This window comes from Papaver somniferum, chromosome 7 (assembly GCF_003573695.1).
Source record: "Papaver somniferum cultivar HN1 chromosome 7, ASM357369v1, whole genome shotgun sequence".
NCBI classification, from domain to species: domain Eukaryota; kingdom Viridiplantae; phylum Streptophyta; class Magnoliopsida; order Ranunculales; family Papaveraceae; genus Papaver; species Papaver somniferum.
Window position 1 is genome coordinate 153,814,040 of NC_039364.1, and position 24,893 is coordinate 153,838,932.

A 24,893-nucleotide genomic window follows, 5' to 3' on the forward strand; every position below is an offset into this window, starting at 1 on the left:
CATAGTACTTAAACAAGCTCAACTCATATTGCAAAGTAACTGACATACCAATTACAAAATCTTTCTTGTGAAAAAGTTAGCATACTTTCCAACTTTATGTTTTCAATTCAAGGAAAGTTGTCACCTAAAAGCCATTCCTGCAGAGTCCCTAGAGTTATCTCAAAACTTGCTCTGATACCAATTGTAACAGACCATAAATTACGCCTGGCACTCTCTAGTGCGCATGCCATAATTCCCCGGTACGCCACTCTGATACTACTTATCAGACCTTAAAACTAGGAAAATGCACATTCATTGGCCATTGCAAGCATGCTCGTGGAGCATGATGCAGCTAAACTTAGATTTCACACCATTCTCATATACCACAGAAGAAGGATATAAAGTCATGAAGACTAATGCCAATGTGTATTTATATGTATCTCTAGATTTTCCCATAAGCTAATTCAACCTTCTTTACTTAGTTTAGGTATTGCTGAAAGCATGCACTTGTCTTGTTCATGCCAAGGGTGCATCAATCAGGTCAATTCCGAACTGTTCTTAGGCTTATGCAAGCTACGTTATTTGCATACCGATATAACTTACTTTTCTGGTCATGCCCAATGGGCCATTGGTGAATGCGTACGTCGAACGCCTTGATACGAAGTATGAGCGTCCAAGGAGTTGAATGCTACTTGCCTCATAAAGTTTGGCCACAATCATCTCTTGCATTGCATTACCGAGCCAGATGATATGAAAGGTCATATGCTGCAATCATCTCGCAATTAGATGATATGAACGACATTATGCTGGACCGGGAATGCTGTAACTCATTTCGAAAGCCTATATACCTTTCCCTACTCTAAAAGGATCAAGCACTTACCGTAGTTTATCCTAGAAGAGAGAACAACTTAAACCAACTTGTGTTGCAAGGTCGTGGCCAAACAAATGGTCTGTATAGGTCATTCCGTCAAAATGCGCAAAGGTTGCACATAACTCAGTTTGCGACATGGCATAATGATGCCTTCGCACCATATGCCCCATTGGCGAGTTCACGTTGCTATAAATGGGGCCTAAGAATCATTTATGCTCTTCCGGCCAAGCTATGAAGCTTACTTGTGCATAGTCTTCATATGCACCTTCAACCAAGTACCCCTCCCTATATATGTCTTAAGGAAATTTCTACAACTTAGACAAGGGCACCACTTTGACATTCATCAAGTCACATTTTCGAGTCGTTTGCTTCACTATTTATGTACGTTTCCATGTACTTCTGAATGACCGGTTATGATAGTTTTGTTTCCATCCTGGCCCATAAGCCAACTTCAATATCGCAAATTTAATGTTTACATTCATAATGGTTGCACATTATCTCGGACATCCTGCTCCAGCCTAATGCATCATAGTGATGTGATATTGACCATAGGCCAATAACTTGCGTTATGTGCTATGTTAGTGGTACTTTGCTCAAGGCAATCCTCCAAACTGGCTTATTACACTATTTGATGCGGCATTGTCTCTTGGACAATGTATCTTACGTAATGAGCCACATTTGGCATAATATTGGTCCTTGGATAATATTCCCAACATAATACGTCATTTTGGCACGATATTAGCACGTAACAGAGGATTGAGATAAGATTTATCTCAAACCATGCACATCTTTGAGCATGCGCCATGCTAAAAACATGGGGTGTTATAGTGATCTTGTGTGGAAGAATCAATTAGGCTTCGGAACCGTAAACCCTAGTTGTTGAGGAGCATCTTCTAAAGAGAATAAACGTTCTGCTAGAATATTTTTAAGAGTATCTTCTAAAGAGAATTGAGGTTCTGCTAGAATATTTACAAGAGAAATTCTTAAAGAGAATCAATGTTCTCTAGGAGTTTTTACAGGAGCACAAATACAACTGAAACATATATTACATCTAGTCCAAAATATGATACTAGGTAATTGGCGTAACAGTATAAATCAGTGTATGTTCAACCTGGACTAGGTCCCAGGGTTATTCTACAAGATTTTAATTTTCCTCGTTAGAAAAATATTTGGTGTTTGTGATTTTTTTTCTCCGTATTATATTGTTTTATGTTTGTAATTGAAATATCTCAGGTTGAACGTATCCAAACCTATATAGTATTATCTTAACTGTAAAGAACCTACAATACTCATTCTTGTCGAATTCGTATCTTGAAATATATATTGCAAGACTTGTTCTTGTTGGAATTCGGTACGTGAACATTTCCGGTACATACCAAGAACAATCTTAAATGGAGTTTCGTAACCAAACGCATAGATCGTACAAGGATTGTCCATATAGGTTCCCAAACGAAAAAATTGGTGGTGTACTAGTTACCCGTTCCTTTTCAATTGGTATCATAGTAGACAAACACCAGAGAGACCTAATAAGTATGTGTTTGTAGCTATTCGAACCTATAGATATGAATTTGACCTTATATCAACCAAGTTACGTACCACCAGGATTTGATGGCACAAAATAGTTATGGTGGAAAATAGTGTCGGACTCGTTCTTGCAAGCTCGTGATTTCTAAACTTGGATTCGAGTAGTCAAGGGTTTTCATCCTCCAATGGTCACTGTAAATAAGAAACTATTGTGAAAGATATAGCTGATTATGACGACATTGAAATCAGTGTTGCAAAGCATAATTCTGATGAATTGAATGTTACTGTACATGCCATAACTGGTGTATAATTGGGTTTCCCCAATTTTACCCAACTACAGTTAGGATTTCATCATCACCTAACCGTAAATTTGTCTTACTTGGCTACAAAAAAAAAAAATCCAACCATAAACCACTTTAAAAAGGAAAAAACTCAATCTTTTTAAACAATTTAACCAATTTTGAGAAATAAAAGGGACATTGGTTAGGTGAATCGAAATCTAGGATTTTTGTTTGAATAAAATCTCCATAAGTTTCTCTCTTGTTTTTCTACTTTTTATTCCCACCAAATTAGTATATTTAATCTGATTTTTATCACTTATCATATAATTTTTTATTTATTAATTTAACCATTAATAGCGCTAACTAGATGATGGTTGTTTAGCCACTATGAAAATGTTTCATATAAAGGCTTTTGAAATTAGTAATTGGTACCCCATTTTTGTTTTATTAGGTTTCTTTGAAGATCCGTCAAAAATCAAATCATGAACCTCACATTTATGTCCAATTCACCGACTGGAGGGTCCGAAAAAAGAGAGTCCCTTTTATGGCCATCTTTTTTTGTTGTAAAGTGAAGAGTAACGCAAATGTAAAAAGATTGTAAAACTTCGTCTAGCCTTTTTAGGTTACTTTTTCATTAGACAAAATTGTCCCTCCCCTTTGATCCAATTACCATACCTATTTAAAATATCCAATTACTATAACTTGGAGTGCAAGTATCACTTTTTTTGAAACGGGTGAAAGTATCATTTTTTCTGAAACAGAATGAGAGTATCATTTTTTTTGAAACAGAGCGAAAGTATCACTTTTCTGAAACGGAGCAAATGTATCACTTTTTCTGAAACGGAGCGACTGAAATGGAGCGAAGGTATCATTTCTCTGAAACGGTGCGAAAGTATCATTTTTTTAAATGGGGGAAGATATCACTTTTCTGAAACAAGCGAAAGTATCACTTTTTCTGAAACGGAGCTAAAATATCACTTTTCTGAAACAGAGGGATAATATCACTTTTTCTGAAACAGAGCGAAAGTATCACTTTTCAGGGGCGAAAGTATCACTTTTTCTGAAACGGGGAGAAAGTATCACTTTTCTGAAACGGGGCGAAAGTATCACCTTTTCGAAACGGCGCGGAAGTACCACTTTTTCTGAAACAGAGCGAAAGTACCACTTTTTTCTGAAACAGTGCGCAAGTGTCACTTTTTCTGAAACGGCGCGAAAGTGTCACTTTTTCTGAAATGGAGCGAAAGTATCACTTTTTCTGAAACGGAGTGTAAATATCACTTTTTCTGAAACAAGACGAAAGTATAACTTTTTCTGAAACGAAGCGAAAGTATCATTTTTTCTAAAACAGTGCGAAAGCCTTTTCTGAAATGGAGCGAAAACGTCACTTTTTCTGAAACAGGGCGAAAATATCACTTTTTCTGAAATGGGCAAAAGTAGTAACAGACAAACCCATCTACAGATTCTTCTTCGGTCAACTCTCCTACCGCGACAACGGTTGTAATAGTTAATTAATAATAGTAGCTTGCCATCTGGTGGATTATATGGGAGGAACGAAACGGCTGGCTTTATAGAAATACAAGAAGAAATACAGATCAGTTAATAATTTCAGTCAAATGCACTTTGTTCAATTGGTCAATCCATACAAAGCTTTTTAGTAATTACTCTTTAAGCTCTTTAATCTGCAATTGGGATGCAATTGTGAGCGGCAATTGCTCTCTTTTGTTATCTTTTTATCCTCGCGTTTTTAGGGGCCACCCGAAAGGATTTAGGGGCCATCAATTTATACCCAGCCAAAGACTCTAGTTAAGGGGTATCCTATATGATATTGAAGTTACATAAATGCCCTTCTGGTAAAACTGTATAAAAACCAAATCAAAAAAAATTCTACTCATTTCAACTCTTCTTCTTCCAGTTTCATATTATCTTCCGATTGTGGAAGAAAAAAAAACTTTCCCTCGTTCTTGTGTTCAACCGAAACATCGCCGTGAATCGTAAAATCAAAACATCGTCGATTCGTTTATAAAACAATGGATAAGGGAAATGAAACCCACAGACCTAGAACCAAAAACGTTACTCGGGGTATCGATCCAAAGATTGGGATTTTAGCAAGAAATAAAGAAATTGTTGCTGCAAATGAAGAAGAACGCGAAGAACGCGAAGAAGAAGTACCCGTCATGTAGTCGGTGGTGGCGATTCCGATAGTCAAACACTTCGTCAACTTCAAATGGCCCCAATTAGGTAAGAATCTATCATTTTTGGGGTTTATTTCGCTTTAATTCGACGAATCGAGAAAAAAATTCTAGGGTTTTCGGTTATTTATCCAGATTCGGGCGATATTCATGCTTATTTACTTCCGAATGTAGTCGTGTTCTTCATTTCTCAAGAACATCGACAGTATTCGGGAGAAATATTTGATGGTTATCGGCCGAATATTGTTGGCCATATCTTCCTGGATACAAACTGGTAATAATCGGTAGTTTAATGAATTTTTTGGCTCCCGAATATATTTAAGTAGACACACAGTATTCGGAAGTACACTCACTACCGAATATATATATATATTGAAAAAATCTCAAAATTTCTGATATAGGAAAAATCCCATTTTGGGGCCAGTATTTATTCGGAAGACAATATAATGTTTTATACCTCCGATTGTGTAGGATAAAATTTTAGAGTTTCTGAACTCCAGTTGATGAATATTCGGTTGTAAACATGTTTAGTTATATTCCGATTGTTTTTCATTCGGGAAAAATATGTGTCTTCTTACTTCCGAATTTGTTCATTCGGGTTATAGTGTACTTTGTCTTCCGATTGTGTAGGATGAAAAATTTAGAGCTTCTGAACTCCAATTGATGCATATTCGGTTGTAAATATGTTTAGTTAGCTTTCGATTGTTTTGTATTCGGGAACAGTATGTGTCTTCTTACGTCCGAATGTGTACATTCGGGTTATATTTCCATACTTTGTCTTCCGATTGTATAGTTTGTAAATATTGTTCCTTTCTTTGTTGTTTAGACAAAGTCGAGAAAGGAGGAAGAAAGTGACAGCTAGTGCTAGGAGGGAAAGGAGTGCCAAAGATAATTCAAGTGCTCAACAAAGCTTACAAGAACAAAGCAGTCAACAAGGAGTGCAACCAAGTGCTGAACAAAGTGTAGAACAACAAGGCAGTGAACAAGGGGTGCAACCAAGTGTTGAACAAGCCTCAACAAAGTGCAGAACCAACTGCTCCACAAGTTACACCCCACCATGAAATTGAACCAGTTGATCCAGTGCCAAGAGTAGAAGAAGAAGGACAACCAAGTGGTACCCAAAAAGCCAAAAAAGGAAAAGATGGTGTAAAGAAGGATATTGCTAAGAAAGCATCACATCTTGTCCCTCAGCACTTGAAGAAGAAGGGTATTCCAGCAGGCACAATCCTTGGGCTACCGGCGGATGGAGGAAAATTGCTATTTGGATACAAAGACTCATGGGCCAGAGAAATATACGAAACCGAGGTAATAAAATTACTATTTTTTATTAATGTATTGTCTATGTGTTATATCGTAATATTTGTATTAAGGATTTTTTTGTACTTTAATAGGATCATCAAGATGCGGTCCGTCTACTCAAACCTACCGCCGCACCAACAAAAATGCTTGCGTGGCCTTTATCCGGTGAATGTGAAAGGTTCAAGTCAATTGTTGCCAACTCGGGGTTAGCTAATGCCGCCGAGAATTCATTGTTGGAACATGATCGTGTGGCCATATCGGCGTTCGTGGAGAGAATGTATCCTGAGACCGATACTTTCCATATGCCGTTTGGGGAGATGACGATTACTCCGGATGATGTTGTGCAGATTCTTAACCTTCCCGACCAAGGCACAGCTGTGAAGTTTAACTACACAAAGCAGTTAAGTTGGGCACAACTTTATGCTCTAACTAAAAAGTGCTTAGGTTGGGATGAGAGACCACATCAGAGTTTAGGAGGCATGCAAGTTACAGAACAAGACAGATCAACATTACAGCTTTGATGAATAGTTCCGAGGCACCTTGGAGAAGGAAAAGAATGGAACGTTAACTGATGAGCAAGTGAACCACGCTGCCACCGCATATCTCCTTTGGTATTGGGATGTGTCATATTCCCCAATACTTCTGGAAACCGGATCGACGCCAACCTTATACAACTTTTGGATCCTCTCCATGAAGTCGGTGACTATTCTTGGGGCACGGCATTCCTAGCATTCTTGATGGAAGAGTTGAGAAAGGCTTCGAGGCTAGGAACCTGCCAAGTTGCCGGGAACGTGGCTCTATTGCAGGTTTTTTCTTTAACTCTATAACTCACTCTATAGTTATTCGGTAGACATACATATGATGCATATTCATAACTCCAAATGACGCATATTCGGTAGGAAATGATCCATCTCTTTTCCGAATGTTGGTTATTCGGTGGCTAGGTACTTATTTTGTTTCCGATTATATATATCGGAAATATTCTTTTGATATTAGAACCGAATATACAGGCCAGAAAAACTATAGGTTACTGAACTCCAAATGACGCATATTCGGTAGGAAATGATCCATCTCTTTTTTCGAATGTTGGTTATTCGGTGGTAGGTACTTAGTTTTATTTCCGATTATATAATCGGAAATATTCTTTTGATATTACTACCGAATATACAGGCCAGAAAAACTATAGGTTACTGAACTCCAAATGACGCATATTCGTTAGGAAATGATCCATATATTTCCGAATGTTGGTATTCGGTGGATAGGTACTCAGTTTTATTTCCGATTATATATAATCGGAAATAATGTTTGGAAATTACTACCGAATATACACAATCTATTTACTAAAACTTGGTTTCTTATGTATATAGGCATGGATCTATGACCACTTCCCTATCCTGAAGTTGGCCGGAGAGAACCCGGGGTGGTGCAAAGGTACTCCTAGAGGAACAAAGTATATATTTGAGAAGACAACCGTTCTAGGAAAAAGAGCAGTTGATTCGCATGAGGGATTTTGGACCAATTTAAGGCCTCGGACGTATGCTTTGATCCATACAAGGAAGATCGAGCCAGTGGGCATATAAATGTTCGGTCGGACTTGTCCCTTTATTTTGGACCATTGTGGCACCCCACAGGATATGTGATGTATAACCCCTCTAGGGTGATGCGACAACACGGGTATATACAACATCAACCTGTGGAGAAAATGGGGGATACTACAAATTGGAGTTGGAGTTGTGCTCTTCTAGTGGTGATAATCTCACGATTGTTCACACAGGCCCACCTACTGTTCTTGATAACTGGGATAAGAGGAATGACTTCATTATCGACACTGGTAGACGAACCACCCGAGGTGATGAAAATTCTCCAGACTATATGAGTTGGTATAACAAGGTATCACATCCTTTGGTTATCCGTGAAATCAAATCCAACACTACTGCGGCGGTTCAAGTTATAATTGTATCATCAAAGACAAACCAGCTGGTTATGATAGACTGGTGCGTGTTCTTATATTTTTGTTCATTTTATATTATTCCTATAAATCTTAGGTAATTACCGTTTGATGTTATGTCATTACGTATAAAAAAAGGTGAATAGGTTCAAGCGTGTTTCCAAAATGTTAACTGCATGCCTGAAGAGCGGAGATCCCATGCCAGCTGAGAATCAAAGAGGCTAGAGATCTAGTTGATAATATGGATAACGAAGATTATGCCCAGTTTGGGGAGAAAGTCACGAAGAGGCATCCGCCCAAGGTGGAGTATCAAAGACGGGTAAAATAACTCGAGCTTCATCGAGCGCTGAAGGTGCTCCAACTGAAGGTGCTCAAACCCGTGGTCGTGCAGGACTGGGAGTAGTCACGGTCGTAAAGTAAAGAAGAGCAGATAAATGACAATGATTTGTGTTGTACATTCGGAAGTTTGGGTAACTAAGTTAGACAAGTTCAAATGACAATGATTGTGTTGTAGACATATTCGGAAGTTTGGGTAACTAAGTTAACTTCCGATTATTTCAAGTTCAAAATTTGAAAAGTATCAGTTTTTCCCAAATTCTGATTTTTGGGCCATCGTACATTCGGGACTTTACAAAAAAAATTATCCTCCGAATATTACAAGTTCAAAACAAACCATGCCATGGCTCTAGGTGGTTCCAAGGGCCAATATAGAAGGTTAGACAACCCATATTCGGAAGTTTGGGTAACTAAGTTAACTTCCGATTATTTCAAGTTCAAAATTTGAAAAGTATCAGTTTTTCCCAAATTCTGATTTTTGGGCCATCGTACATTCGGGACTTTACAAAAAAAATTATCCTCCGAATATTACAAGTTCAAAACAAACCATGCCATGGCTCTAGGTGGTTCCAAGGGCCAATATAGAAGGTTAGACAACCCATATTCGGAAGTTTGGGTAACTAAGTTACTTCCGATTATTTCAAGTTCAAAATTTGAAAAGTATCAGTTTTTCCCAAATTCTGATTTTTGGGCCATCGTACATTCGGGACTTTACAAAAAAAATTATCCTCCGAATATTACAAGTTCAAAACAAACCATGCCATGGCTCTAGGTGGTTCCAAGGGCCAATATAGAAGGTTAGACAACCCATATTCGGAAGTTTGGGTAACTAAGTTACTTCCGATTATTTCAAGTTCAAAATTTGAAAAGTATCAGTTTTTCCCAAATTCTGATTTTTGGGCCATCGTACATTCGGGACTTTACAAAAAAAAATTATCCTCCGAATATTACAAGTTCAAAACAAACCATGCCATGGCTCTAGGTGGTTCCAAGGGCCAATATAGAAGGTTAGACAACCCATATTCGGAAGTTTGGGTAACTAAGTTACTTCCGATTATTGCAAGTTCAAAATTTGAAAAGTATCAGTTTTTCCCAAATTCTGATTTTTGGGCCATCGTACATTCGGGACTTTACAAAAAAATTATCCTCCGAATATTACAAGTTCAAAACAAACCATGCCATGGCTCTAGGTGGTTCCAAGGGCCAATATAGAAGGTTAGACAACCCATATTCGGAAGTTTGGGTAACTAAGTTACTTCCGATTATTTCAAGTTCAAAATTTGAAAAGTATCAGTTTTTCCCAAATTCTGATTTTTGGGCCATCGTACATTCGGGACTTTACAAAAAAAATTATCCTCCGAATATTACAAGTTCAAAACAAACCATGCCATGGCTCTAGGTGGTTCCAAGGGCCAATATAGAAGGTTAGACAACCCATATTCGGAAGTTTGGGTAACTAAGTTAACTTCCGATTATTTCAAGTTCAAAATTTGAAAAGTATCAGTTTTTCCCAAATTCTGATTTTTGGGCCATCGTACATTCGGGACTTTACAAAAAAAAATTATCCTCCGAATAATATAGTCGTTTTAGAAATACCAACCTAATCGGTAGATAAAAATTTAAGTTCGCTACCGAATGTCTTATTCGGAGGGAATACGTGTATCGTTAGCAACCGATTGTAGTGCATCATTGATACGAAACCTCAACGGCCATATTTTCAGAAACCTCAACGGCCATATTTTCAAAAATTAGAGCCGTTGGAACTCTAATCTATATAAGGAGGGTAACCCCTCTCAGTTATTATTGAGTAAAAAATCAGAATGAAAAACCTTTTCAATGGCAAGTCCATCATCAATCGACAACATACTTCGAAGATGCAAGCGAACAACTACATCAATTGCAGCAATGGAAGAAGAAATACAAAAAAGGAACAAACAACCCAAAAAAATTAAACCATCGTTAGTGGCAACGAAGGAGGAGGAAGAGGAAATCAAGGCTAAGAAGCGAGGTGAAGAACAATTCCATCATAGAGAAAGATTAAAACAAGTTGAGGAAGAGACCGAATGGATAAAAAATTATTACATTGTGAAAGATCTACCCAAAGAACAGCAGGACGATCGTATATTTTGGATTAACGTTTCATTGGGTCCTTTTGTTGGTAAGTACAAGAAGCCACACCACAATTATGAACCATCCCATGTTTCTTCAAGGGTGCACCATGTTATAAAATTGTGCATCGAGTACAACCGTATTCTTGCTAGGCACAGAGACGACAGGTTTGCGGCACAAGATGCTTATTCCAAGTGGAGAGGAGAGTCGTTTCTACATTTCGAAGCCGCGTTGATTTTTGCATCTCAGACTGGGAAAAAAGAATAACATGTGATGTTTGAGTGCTGTAAATTCAAATTTTTAATATTAATCGACGGTTTGATAAAATATGGAATTCCCGAATATTATTAATCGGATTGAAGTGTTATAATACTGTTGTTCCGATTACATAGTTTCAAAAAAAATTATAGTCGTGCCTCGAAATACCCACCAAATCGGTAGATAGATATTTAAGAGTTCTACCGATTATAATATTCAGAATCAAAACGTGTATCATTACCAACCGATTATAATATTCGGAATCAAAACGTGTATCAAAGAGCCCGATTCCTACATTCGGGAGACAACATTGTATTTTTTGCGACCGATTAAATCATATATCTTCACAAAAAAGTTTCCAAAAAACTTGTACAAATTACATGTTCGAAAAAAGAACGATCAAACATCGTCATCATCCGAGGGGATCAATTCGAGTAACTCAGCGGGAAAGTTGTTGTCCATAACGCGATCCCAATCAACCATGTTGGACTCATATTGTTTCACCCAATCCTTGCAATGGTTCATCGGGAAGTAATCGTGCCACTTACTCAACGGAGGTAACGGACAATCTTTCTTTACTCTTAAACCGATAAAATGCATTTCATTCACAAATGCCATTACGATTCTTCTATCTTTAACCGACTCGTCGCAAGCCGTTCTTGTGGGTGCAAACGTCATGCTAAGTCCATACATAGGAGGAACAAAGAAATGTACCACGCAATTCAAAACGTCCGCTAGGAGATATCCAAATTTAGGCATTGTCATCCAATACTTGGATCCGATTGTCTTCAATCCCTTTCGGCACTTCACACGCGCAACTAAGTCTTTGAACTCTTGTTCTTTGTCGTATCTATCTCCTCGCCTCATCATCTCCATATAAAAACCCTTGTCCTTCACTAGTTGTACCACCATCTTATTTCTTGAATATTGGCATTGGGTGACATCTTCGATATCCGCCTCTCTAAAGTAACCCATTTGTTCCGTAGCAACGTGAAACCCACAATTTCCATCCCCATCAACCTCTTCGGTCGACAAAACAAATGGAATGATGAGTGGAGGGAGTTGTTCCAAATACTCTTTGTATATTGTATATGTGGATCGATTTGGTCTTCCATTAAGATCTCTAGGGCAACGAAGAGTACCTTTGTCCTCTTTTATAGTAATAATTTCCATTGGTTGGGTTTGTTGCGAGGCGTTCATTTGCTCAACAACTTCTTCGACAACATTGGGTTGACTTACTTGAGAAGAGTCTGTAGAGATCTTTGGACGACCTCTTTTATTAGGTTCCGGCTCATCTTCAAATTCGGCTTCCGAACGCTCGTGCCTAGACAATATTCTTTTATTAGACAAATAATCCTTCAACTCTTTTCTTTGGATGGTCCTCGACACTTCGGTGTTCGGCCTACCGGTGTTCTTTTGCTTAATAGGTTCATCGACCTCCCTTAAACAAGGGTGAAGGGCTTCCTCCAAATTATGCATCAATATTTGCTTTTTGGTGCCGTTTGATGTAGCGTAATGCTCGGCTATTTGTGCACACAATTCCGACTCCAAGAAAGACGGACCATCAACTACCGGGGTGTTCGGAGTGAAATTTAGTTGCTTCCAAAATGGATGAATATCATTGATGTCAATCACTTCAACATACCTACCCAACTTATGACGACACGGGAGTCCAATACCTATCATATCCTTGACAAACACAAACCGTATTCTCGTCATCATAAGTTTTATATAACTTCAATTGTTTCATCATGCGATTTATTGCCCATCTTGAAACTTTATGAACAACTCCCCTTAGAAGAAAATTTTCCTTAATATGTTCCATCGGGAATTGGTGTACACTAAATTGCATACATTTCCTAATCTTTACGAGATCATGATTGGTGAATTCATGGATTGCTTCTTGGATCGACACAACTCCATTTTGACTACCAATTAGTATTTTCTTTAGTCGACCATGAGACCCCTCCGCAATGCTTGTCGCCTCGTTCTTGAAGTTACGATATTCATATGTCCATGCAAACACAAACCTCTCCTTAATCGTTAACCATTGTTTTTTACAATACTCAACCGGTTTTGGGTAGTCCGTGCCGTATTCATCCTCAAATTTCTTCAAGTTACATTCGTAAATTTCCTCGGTCATCGACCAAACGATTTTGTCCCATGCTTTCATGAACATTTTCCAAATAATTCCATCCTCCTTCCACTTTTCTTCAAATAACCTATCCTCTTCCTTACGTTCTTCCACGGTTAATTTATTAATGCGCTCATCCTCTTCCTTTGACCTCTTGGTACCCTTCCTTGGTATTTTATCTTGGAAATGATGATGGCAATTGGTTTTGAGATTGCATTGAATTTGCCACGTACATTGCAAGTTTTGGGCTTCCGGAAACACTACCGCTATTGCATGCATTAAGGCTTGATCGTTATCCGTTACAATAACCCTTGGAAATTATCACCGTTATAAATGGACCTCAATGTCTCCAACATCCAAATGAAACTCACATTGTTCTCATGATCCATTAAACCCCATGCAATCGTAAACGTGTTTTTGTCCGAAGTATGGCAAGCAATGTTCAACAACGGCATGTTATACTTGTTTTTCTTATAAGTAGCATCTATCAACAAAATTTGATGAAAGCATTGAGCCAATTGGATCATTTCGGGATGTGCCAAGAAAATACGAACCACTATACCATCCTTTTCTTCCCTTCTCAAGGTGTAGCCGTGTAACTCCGCTAACCACTCTGATTGTTGCATGACCGTTCTACCATCCCATTCAGTCCTTTTGATCGTAACTAGGGACGACTTAATTGTAGACAAAGAAGACAAGTTGTCGGGGTCGTCCGCCTTTATTTTACTTAAGATCGCACTCGCTTTTTGGATCCGCATAGACCTCACCGTCTGCATTTGATGTGGTTTTAACTTGGCAACCATTACATGTCCAATTAAATCCAACGGATCATCATGGTTGTGACAACCGTTATCAACTTTATACATTTTATACTCTTTACCTTTAATACCATCGGGATTATAGAAGACAATCTTAAATGGGCATCCTATCTTCTTGGTATTGATTCGGTATTTCCTATTCGTCTTCCGCACATACTTACTATTCTTTCCCTCGTGACTCTTTCGCGTCCCACCTCGCTCACAAATCATTTCAAATCGAGTGTCACTAACATGATTATTTTGAACTACCACACACATGTTATCTTTTGCCTTGTTCATAAGCCATTCCTTTGCCTCCTTCTTACTTCCAAATGTCTAAATGTGCATAAAACAAAACAAATCTAATAAGCATAACCATTCAACATATAAATTGAGAAAAAAAAAAAGTAGTAATGAGTATACCAAATCGTTTGCATAGTATAGGGAAGTGTCGGGCCTCAAATAGAAATCATCAACAAACTCTTCAACGACCTGCATATGAAAGAAACAAATTATTATACAATAATCGGAGGTTATTAAATAAGTCAAACTGCCGAATATACTATATTCAGAATCCTATCGGTTACCCAAAACACCCGATTTATGCAAATGAATGTACACAGTTTACTGAGTGCAAAAAATGATATAATCGGAATCTAAAATATATAGTAAAACAGCCGAATATAAATAACCGGGAGATAACTTTAATCGATAAACATCCGATTTTCAAGTTTTCGGACATTTTATTTTGAGGCCACTGTTATATTCGGCAGTCAAATAATGTTAAACTATTACCGATTGTAAAGGATAAGAATACTGAGTTTTGAAATTTTTTGAGGAATTCGTTTTTGGGGCCATTCAGAGGTAAATAACTCTACATAACTACCGAATGTAGATTTTTTTGGAAAACCAGTTTGGGTTTTTTTCTCATATTCGGCAGTAAACTACTATCTTGGAACTACCGAATATATATATTTGGTACTCAGTGTGTTATATTCGTAAGTTTATTCGAGAAATTATCTACCGAATCTGGGTAGTTCATGGCATTCAATGCATGCAATAATCGGTTTTTCTTGTTTACAAAAGCACACAAACGCATGCAAATCGAGTATTTGAGTTTCTTAACACAATACTTGTGTTTTACATGCATCGTTAGCTTCAATATCAGGCGATTCTCCATTTTCTTCCATGAAAGGGTCGTCTAGGTTTTCCTCTCCACAAAAGTTTGGATCATTCAACATATACCCCAAATCGTCTTCGCCATGATTCTCACCTTCTTCTTCATATCCATCCATTTTTGTAGTGATAAAATGGGTGTTCCCTTTTTTCCTTCACCTTCTTCTCTATAACTCTAACAACTCAAAAATGAAAAAGAAATGGAAAAAATGAAACAGAAATCATTCTAATACTGCACCGACTACAATCGGAAGTCTGAGTAATATTTTGGCTTCCGATTAAAATCGGAGGATAAAAATATTATCATAGCCTCCGAATATATAAGGGTAATTTTGCCATTACGAATTACGCGAGATAAGGGCTGACTACATTTTCCCTTTGAGTAACCTTTTTTGTTTTATTGTTGACCCCTAAATTCTTTTGAGTGACCCCTAAAAACGCGAGGCTTTTTATGTACTCATTAACCTCTCATCTTTTTGTCGAGAGTTAATTTTTAATCAAATTTATCTTTTTTCCGTCAAAAATAGGAAAAAAAAAAGAACAGGAGCTTGTCGGGTTCGCATACTTGGTGATTAAGATAAAAGGATACCCAACAGAATATGATATGGGAATGGGACCCATCAAACAATCACCAACAATATAAAAAGATTGAATTTTTTAGTCGGATAAGCGTAAAAACACATTGACTAAGTCAAATACACTGATTTAGATTTTAGTGCTCCTGGTCAACGAGCACAAACGTTCTCATGAGAGAGTAGTGACGGGGGAGTAAAGACTGAGAGACAAACTGCGAGGCTTGGTCGACACGCATGTAGGTTCATGGACATGTCACCACTGGCGGCTTTGATTACTGCCGATATTTGGAGAGAATCGGTTCGATCAAACATACATGTACGTCGTGCAACACACCAGACTCGTAGTCGTACGTACAAGTTTTGATTTTGATTCTTGGTTGAACAGTTGGGCAAAAAAAAGTTACATGGTCCCATTGCTGGTGAAAGGCAAAATGTTGTAAGATAAGTATGGACCTATGTCTATGGGGTGACCAACATAAGCCGTTAATAACCAACTGGGATCAGCCCAGTTGATTAGAGGTTGAACTTCCTAGTAATAGGTTAGGGATTCAATTCCCGCTACTATCGGATCAAAAAGAAGAAAACAAGAACCTTTATCATTTTAGCCTGTAATAACCTAAAAATGTTCTCAACTGCTTGTTGCAAGTCCCCACTCTCGGTGCCACGGGAGTTAGATTCAAGTTCAACCTCATTATAATTAAGACAAAAACTGCATTAATTATCGAATATTGCCTTGAGCAAAAACAGTAGTTTAGCTTTCCAAGTTCCAACTACACTATTGATATCCCTAAAAAGCAAATCCCATGGTGGAGTATCTTATACAAAATCTTTGATTTAATTTTGCTTTTGTTTGTGTCTCCTTCCAATTTTCCCTTGTTCTATGTCAGTTTTGACGCACCGCCGTTATTTCTTTTGATTAGTTGATCTCTAATGGCCCGAGAGAGACAGAGATTCGTAAACAAACTATTATGAAAATGGAGTGACGATGATTGAACACTGAACCTGAGATTATTGAGTTCAGTCAGACTAGAATTCAAATAGGATGGCTACATAAAAAGATACTCCCTCCGTCCCACTCCTAAGTGACCTATTTGATTTTAGATTTTGTCCCAATGATAAGTGACCTATATCATTAAACAATGAGATATTCCGGAATTATCCTTTTAGTTAATTATAAAGAATATACGAAATATGCATAATTTGATAGGCATGTTTATATTCGTTACGTAGGTGTTTTAAAATGCTTTTCAATGGTATGAAGTTTGCGAACATCCGTGGAGTATTTTGAGAGGTAAACCATTTCTAAATTTCGATAGTTATTATTCATAAGGGTATAATTGTAAAAAATGCTTAAAAGTAATATTTTCCTTGCTTGCCTTAAAAATTGTGCAAATTTCAAATAGGTCACTTAGGAGTGGGACGGGGGGAATATGTATCTTTCTTGCAGTGGATATGGGGGTCCCTTGTAAAGACCAATGGGGTAGCCTTCCAGAAAGGGTCCTTTGACTCATTTCATATGAATTTAGCCAATCGTTCCAGACAACCGGACATTACTTAGTTACCACGTCAGTTTGATTTTAGAACATTCACGAATCACGATAGATCGCCGAGTAGTCGAAAAACATCGTGGACTAATGTAAAACTGGTTATAGGCAGTAACAGGTTACACAAAGTGAAAAGAAGATAATATATTGAAAAATTTAAAACCCACATGCTTCATTTCCATGAAGTTTCGTTTCATTTCTGGGTGACTTGTTTCTCACTGTTAAGAAAAATTCAATCTTTTTTCTACTCCTTTAAAACGGAGGTGTTGGAGCTTTTTTCTCTCATCTTTCGGCCTCACACTTATCTGGTTTAGTATTATTGAGGTACGCCTTTTCTTACAAACAAAACTATAAACTAGTACTAGTACCGCCACTTCTACTCAGCAATCCTTTGTATTCGAAAGAAGCATCAGATAGTGTTATTTTACCGGAGAAATTGGTGATTATCCTTTCTTCTTCTTGAAATTAAGTTTGTCCATTGATTTCTTGAAGTTGTTTTTCATCATGGATGGGATTAGTTTATAGATTTGGTGTTATTTCATTGGATTAAAAGTTGTATCCTTACAAAAAAAAAAAATTAGTTTTTGAGCTAAATGGTCATGTATCCAAGTGTATTTGATTCAATAAATGGTTTAAGAGTTAATACTGAGTCTGAATCTGATGAAAACCTTATGAGTTTCTTTAGATTAGAAGAGTATAGCCTTGGCCAAAATCTCATGGATCAAAGCCCTAATTTTAGTAGTAATACAAGTGGTATTGCTACATCTTCTTCTTCTTCTTCTTCTTCTTCTTCTTCTTCTTCATCTTCAAATGTAAGCCCTTCTTCTCCTGAAGAGTATGATTTCTCAGATGTGGTTCTCAAGTACATAAACCAGATGCTTATGGAAGAAGACATTGAAGAGAAGAATTGTATGTTTCAAGAATCTTCTGGTCTTCAAGCAGCTGGAAAACCCTTCTATGAAATCCTTGGAGAAAAGCCCCCTTCTCCTCATCTGAACCCCGCTTTTTATGCTGATAATCATTATCCAGAAAATCAGGTTCAGAAATTTGCTCACTATCATGCTCAAAGTAACAACAGTAGTAATGGTAGTAATAATGCAGTTGAAATTAATTGGATTGGTGAACTTGGTGAGTATAGATCATTATTTGACACCCAAAGCATTCCTAGTGATTATACTTTCCAGGCGTCTCCTCAATCGTCTTTCAACCCTTCAAATGGTTTTGATTCTGTTGTTGAAGTATTAGTTGAGTCACCGCCAGTTGCTAAGGTTCAGGTTCCTGATATGTATTGTGAGAGCGAACCCATTTGGCAGTTCAGAAAAGGTGTTGAGGAAGCAAATAAATTTCTGCCAAATGGTGTTAACCTCTTGCTCAATCTTGAGAGTAATGCTTCTTTCAGTAACGAGCGAAAGAAAGAAGAAGCGAGTGATGTTTTGGTGAAGTTGGAGAAGAAGGATGAGAGAGAGATATCGCCAAATGGGTCTAGAGGAAAGAAGAATGTGCACAGGGCAGATATAGATGTTGAAGAAGGAAGGAGTAATAAGCAGTCAGCAGTTTTCTCCGAAGAGACGATCCGGAACTCAATGCTTGATATGGTATTGCTCTGTAAAGGCGATGACGAGAAAGCGAATATAACTCTCCGGGAATCCATTAAGATTGAAGCAAACAAGAACTTGCAGCAGAATGGTCAGTCGAAAGGATCTAATGGCAAGTCCCGTGGTAAGAAACAAACTGCCAAAAGGGATGTGGTTGATTTGCGGACACTACTCATTCACTGCGCGCAAGCTGTTGCTGCTGATGATCGAAGGACTGCTGGTGAACTACTGAAGCAGATTCGACAACATTCTTCCCCTTCTGGAGATGGTTCACAAAGATTGGCCCATTGCTTTGCTGATGGTCTGGAGGCACGTTTGGCTGGAACCGGGAGCCAGCTATACTCAACCCTCCTGTTCAAGAAAACATCGGCTGCTGATATCTTGAAAGCTTATCAACTCTATATGGCTGCATGCCCATTCAAGAAGATATCAAATTTCTTTTCAAACCAAATCTTTAGTGATCTGGCTGAGACGGCTACTACACTCCACATTGTAGATTTCGGCATCCTCTGGGGTTTCCAGTGGCCTTGCCTTATCAAGCGCCTTTCAAACAGAAAAGGTGGTCCACCTAAACTTCGGATTACCGGGATAGATTTTCCTCAACCTGGTTTTCGCCCAGCTGAAAGGGTTGAAGAAACAGGTCGTCGATTAAGAGCTTATGCTGAGGAATTCAAAGTCCCATTCGAGTACCATGCCATCGCTCAGAAATGGGAAACTATTCAACTCGAGGATCTAAAGGTCAACAAAGATGAACTTCTTGTTGTCAACTGTATGTACCGAATGAGGAACCTACTTGATGAGACCGTGATATTGGACAGTCCAAGAAATGCTGTTCTGAAGCTGGTAAAGAAGATGAATCCCGCTGTTTTTGTCCATGGTATTGTGAACGGCGCCTTCAGTGCTCCATTCTTTGTGACACGGTTCAGGGAGGCTCTCTTTCACTATTCTTCTTTGTTTGATATGCTTGAAGCAAATGTCCCCCGTGAACATCCAGAGAGGGCACTCCTAGAGGGAAGGCTTTTTGGGAAGGAGGCCGTGAATGTCATTGCATGTGAAGGATCAGAGAGGGTTGAGAGGCCAGAGACCTATAAGCAATGGCAGGTGAGGAATGTGAGGGCTGGGTTTGTGCAACTCCCGCTGAAGAAGGACATCATGAAGAAGGTGAAAGACAAAGCAAAAGAGCTCTACCACAAAGATTTTGTTGTAGATGAAGATAGCCAGTGGATGCTGCTAGGGTGGAAGGGCAGAATTATCTATGCCCTTTCTTCTTGGAGACCAATGTAAGACTTCGGTTTTTCTACACCATTGTTCACGGACAAAGAGGTTGTTTTAGGGCTTGTATCCTACTTTTGGTCCTCTAGCTTAATGCCCATGTTCCAAGGGAGAGCCAGATTAGGAGGTAATTACTTTTTTGGGGTTTAAGATTTCAAATGATCAGCTTCTTTCATTTCAATATTTATCTTGCTCGTAGTACTGATCATCTCATCACATGAAAACATTCCTGTATTAATGTAGGTATATACTGGTAAGTTAGCTGATTTTGAGGGCTGAACTGCAGCAACTTTTGCTTTGCTACTGAGACAGTAATACAAGGATGAAGAGATATACTTGTAGGTCATATACTGTAGTCTGCCTCATTTTCATACATCAATCTAGATGTTATAGCATCCTGAGAAATGCATCTTCTATTATTGAGCTCTACTGTAACAGATACAAGGGCAAGAGATGTAACTGAAATCTTTAGGCAGGACAGAAATGTGAAATAAATAAACAGAGTATCTTGTTAAATGATGTGTGATTTTCCCTCTTGATTATTGTCTTGCATATTATTATCAAGTAATATTGCTGCAACTTATTCTTTCTGCATACTTGTCAGAAACCAACTTTGTTTTGATAATGAACATGGGACTTGTCTGCCATAGGTGCTTGGTGATTCTTGTTTACCCTACTGCCATGTCTGGAAGTGGAATTGTAAATCATGTCTCATTTCCACCCTTTGTCTTAGGCTTAGTCCTATGGGATAGATATCTAGCTGATAGATTGGCCATCCACGTCAGCATGGGCTCAGGGTTCAGTTGAACTACTCGGATCTGAGCGTTGATTATCCGGACAAGCAAGTGCATGCAATATTTATATGGCTTCAGTGGAATCCGATGAACAACTGGGTACTGACAATCAGTAAAGGCGAAACCATAAACAATCAATTATTCACCAAAAGAAAACTAGTACATGATTCCACTTCAAAGTTCAAAACTGTTGGGATTTTGCCAAATTCTGTTGATCAAAGTACGTAAAACTAACATATCAATTATCATAGTGGTCCTATATTCAGAAGACGCTGATTGGACTAGAGTAGGCATAAGACAAGACATAGTTGGCCTTGGGTGATAAAAAAGCAATTTTCTAGAAAAATGAATTCTGAGAAGGATTTGATTACAACTGTTGATGGGGGGCATGAGCATATTCTTATCTGTAGATAAAAACCAACCAAGTGACCACAATCTCGGGTGAGAGAGAGAGGCAGATCTCTAGGACTAGTATCTGACAAGAAGGCACAATCAAAATAATTGGAGTAACTTGTGAAAAAGTTTGATCAGTGGAGAAGACCGATGTTTTATCCAAGAAAATATCTCTTTACTTTCAAAAGATTCGATTGCTTTAGAATTTCTTTTAAAAGGCAAAAATCAACCCAATTTAAAAGTAGTTCTCTAAAATGGCATGGAGGTGGTAGTTTTTTAATATATTTGTACGGTTTATGATTTTTGTTAGTCGCAAGCATCTTTTGGTAGAAATGAAACTACTGCAGCAAGAAGAGGGAAGCACAGATGCTCAACAGTTTCCAAAGGCCGTGGCTCCGGCTCGCGTTTTAACTGTACTTTAGTGTCTATCCTATTCGAAGACAGACTCCCAGGAGTGATGTTTCGGGTGACATTTTTACGTATCGTATCAAAAGTTATTAGTTATTACTCATTTTCATTCATCTGCCTTTAGTTGATGAAGACCCATAAAGATTAATGCAGTTGAAGACAATGATAATAGATGTCACCTGCAATAATAGGTGGCACCCGAAAAGAATCTTCCAAAATCCCATTTTTATATGGACATTGTGTTATCACAAAATTGATGCTGGGGTGCACTTAAGTTAATAGGAATAATACAGGATAAGGTGAGCCTGAATTACGAGAGAATGATCATATAATGCCAAGCCGACTTGCACATTCCGTACGCGACTTCTTCGACGATCTTCTAGAAGTCTCAGAAATTTTCATGTGACTTCTAAGTTGGAGGCCCCCTGGAGGGACAATTATTATGGAAGATCATACTATGAGACAGAAGTAATGTGAATGGAACGTAATCAATCTCTCAACTCAAAGATAACTCTGTTGAGTCACTTTAAACCCTAAGATAGCAGACAAATTTGAGACAGGCAATTACTTGGGGTCCTTGTGGGATCCTAAAGATCTAAAATTTAGGGCTCATGAGCATGAGTGCTTTGTATCAAGAATGGGTGATGCAGGTTTAACTTGTGACCACCTTAGCACAAATTTCAGTCTTATAGCCAGTCATTTTATGCAGTTATGGTCCTACTATATGCCTAGATCCTATGTGACTGTAGAAAGAAAACAATTCAGTTGACGCTTGATTAGTAATATTGGTCCTGGTATACGAGCGGTTAGAATCATAAACTGTAAAGCATATCCTGTTGATGCTATTGGTCCTGACGAGTCATTTTGGGTTTAACGTAAAATCAAAATAAAATAAAATCAGTCACCCTGACCGGAATTTCTCGATCTTATCCCTTTTATCACTTCTAAATATCTCTGTCTCATGTCTCACACAAAAGGAGAGACTTAGTTGGCTCTTTAAGGGAATAAACTAGTTAAGACTTACACTCAGGTACAGTTGTCAGGACTCGGTGATTTAATGGACCTGATAAAAGTCAGTATAGATTGTTTCTTGATGAATTTATATCGAAAACAGTGCGGGGGTTTTACGCACAATTGATTTAAGTGCCCAAATGTAACTCACCGTCCAAATATCTATCTGGAGTTCCTAAAGCTCTTTTAAGTTATAAGGCTTGTCAGAATTGATTATTAGGAATGTACCTGCAGTCAGCAAAAAAATGTTTCTCCACAAGTTTCTAGCAAGTAGTCACAGTTTTTTAAGAGTGAAATGTGGTATATCAGTAAACTCATGTGATGGACGAGTGGATTTGTATGATTTAGTATATCAATAAGTTCATGTGATATATGAAGGAATGAGTTAATACGTTATTGCATATCAATAAGTTCATTTGATGGATAATTTGACTAATAGGATTTCTTAAAGGTCTCATACAGTTTGTACAGGTTTCTGATTACTCGTCATAGCGATAATAACAACGGCAGAGCTATATAATGCGGAGAAAGAATCACTTGTACTTACTGCTTCCTTGAGAGTGATGGGAGGATCTTTAAAACCTTGAAGAAGTCTATCCTGGGTAAGACAGTGTCATCATTATCATAATACGCAAACTGATACTCCTTTCCAGTTGAGTTTCCTAACCAACCAAATACTCCTGCCTAGCAAGTCGAAGAAATGGAAACAAATGAATGTAACTATACTCAATTAGAGATGGAAACATAGCTATATAACACTTTGAACTAGATTTCCGAGAAACAGACTAAGATACGAGATGGAAACATAACTATATAACACTTTGAACTAGATTTCCGAGAAACAGACTAAGATACTTGATGCAGTAGGAGGGAGATTATGAGGAGATTCTTTTAGGACTGTCAAGAGTCCACAAAGAGAGTACTAGAAAATTTTGAACTTTTAACTGCTGTTCTTAGTTCCACTACAGGTTAAGTTGGCTAGTGCACTCGTTAAAGTGGCAGTGAGAGGTGCAGGTGATCTGAAAACTCATGTCTATAAAACAAACTCAACAAGAAAACCCTGAGAGTACCTTTGGGGGATGTGAAGTATAATAAAGTGAAAAAGGAACTACATGATTTACTTAATAAACACCAACGACTAAAATACCACATGGATAGTAAAGAACATTTGCAAAATTTAACTAATTTACTCACTTAAGTAAGAAGAATACCTAAAATTGTTCAGAGATTACATTAAAAGGTCTCATTCTTCTAATGTGTTTTTCCCATCAAACCATCTTGGAGGATCAAACCCAGATCCACCTGAAAAGAAAATTCATAGTTCCCATCCTAAGGGGATCAGAATGTCAAATAATAACAAAATGCTGTAAACTAAGGGGATAACGCCTTGTGCAAACAACAAGTTCACAATTTTGAAACTCCAATTCAGAAATTAGATTACCGAGAGGATTGCAACGACAAAGACGCCAAGCTGTTAATATGGTGCCCTTTGCCACTCCATATTTTTTGTACGCTTCCATTGAGTATTCACTACAAGTTGGCACATATCGACAACTATTCGGCATAATCGGCGAGATTTCTCCTGTTTAGACAACTAAGATACTAATTAATAAGTAGCCTGTTTGGATGGCTAATAGCCTGCTTGGATGGCTCTATCAAGAACCCAGAAATGAAGAAATGCAATAGAACTTACTTTTGTAGAACTTGAGCATTGATAGAGCTGCCTTTACCCCTAAACTCTTTTCCACCTCCTCTTCCTCCTCTAAAAAAATCAAAAACCCAAAATACAACTCACTTAAGAACTCAAAAACCACAATAACCGAATTGCGAAACAGAAGAAGGGTATACCTTTTAAGCTGTTCTGGTCTAATTTGTCTCCATCATCTTCCAATTTACTTAACACAAGAACCAATTTTCTTCTCTACAACACAGAAATTGAAATCTGTAATGACAAATAAGAAACTCCTAAAATTCAACTCAAAATTAGGGTTTTAAAAAATTTAATTACCGTGGATGAAGAAACGATCCTTGCTTTGTTGTTTCTTTGTATGAGAGAAACAGAGGAATTAATAAACCTAGGTTTTTCGAATTGGGTTAAACAAATGAAGGGAGCGGCAACAATAGCCATATCCAGAGTCCAGACTCAACTGGCGGGAAATGTAGGTTCCGCAGACTGATGGTTTTAGCTCAACATACATAAAACAGACAATAATGAAGGGTACCGAAATTTTGCACCGGAGGCTTCAGTCCGTGTGATTCAGAAAGTGGCGGGACCCACATCTGCCCTTACCAGATCTGATGTTAAGCACGTAAGATTCAGACCGTGTATTTTCCTTCGGGATAAAACGAAGTGTTAAATTTCGGTGGGTCTATCAAGGTTACAAAACAGATGTACACGTC

General features: G+C 38.0%; 2 protein-coding genes across 2 annotated transcripts; one reads left to right on the forward strand and one right to left on the reverse strand.

The window, feature by feature from the left end:
• Positions 1 to 17,205: 17,205 nt before the first annotated feature.
• Positions 17,206 to 20,481, forward strand: LOC113298804 (scarecrow-like protein 30). Its single transcript, XM_026547635.1, has 2 exons — positions 17,206 to 20,014; positions 20,131 to 20,481. The coding sequence occupies exon 1, from the start codon at positions 17,614 to 17,616 to the stop codon at positions 19,897 to 19,899; it is 2,286 nt and encodes a 761-aa protein (XP_026403420.1). The 5' UTR covers positions 17,206 to 17,613; the 3' UTR covers positions 19,900 to 20,014; positions 20,131 to 20,481.
• Positions 20,482 to 22,874: 2,393 nt separating this feature from the next.
• On the reverse strand, positions 22,875 to 24,685 carry LOC113298805 (UPF0161 protein At3g09310-like). The gene is made up of 6 exons (XM_026547636.1): positions 24,502 to 24,685; positions 24,342 to 24,414; positions 24,187 to 24,255; positions 23,935 to 24,075; positions 23,705 to 23,795; positions 22,875 to 23,177 (listed from the first exon to the last, which is right to left on the reverse strand). Exons 1-5 carry the CDS (start codon positions 24,619 to 24,621, stop codon positions 23,737 to 23,739), a joined length of 462 nt encoding a protein of 153 aa, XP_026403421.1. The 5' UTR covers positions 24,622 to 24,685; the 3' UTR covers positions 22,875 to 23,177; positions 23,705 to 23,736.
• Positions 24,686 to 24,893: the final 208 nt, after the last annotated feature.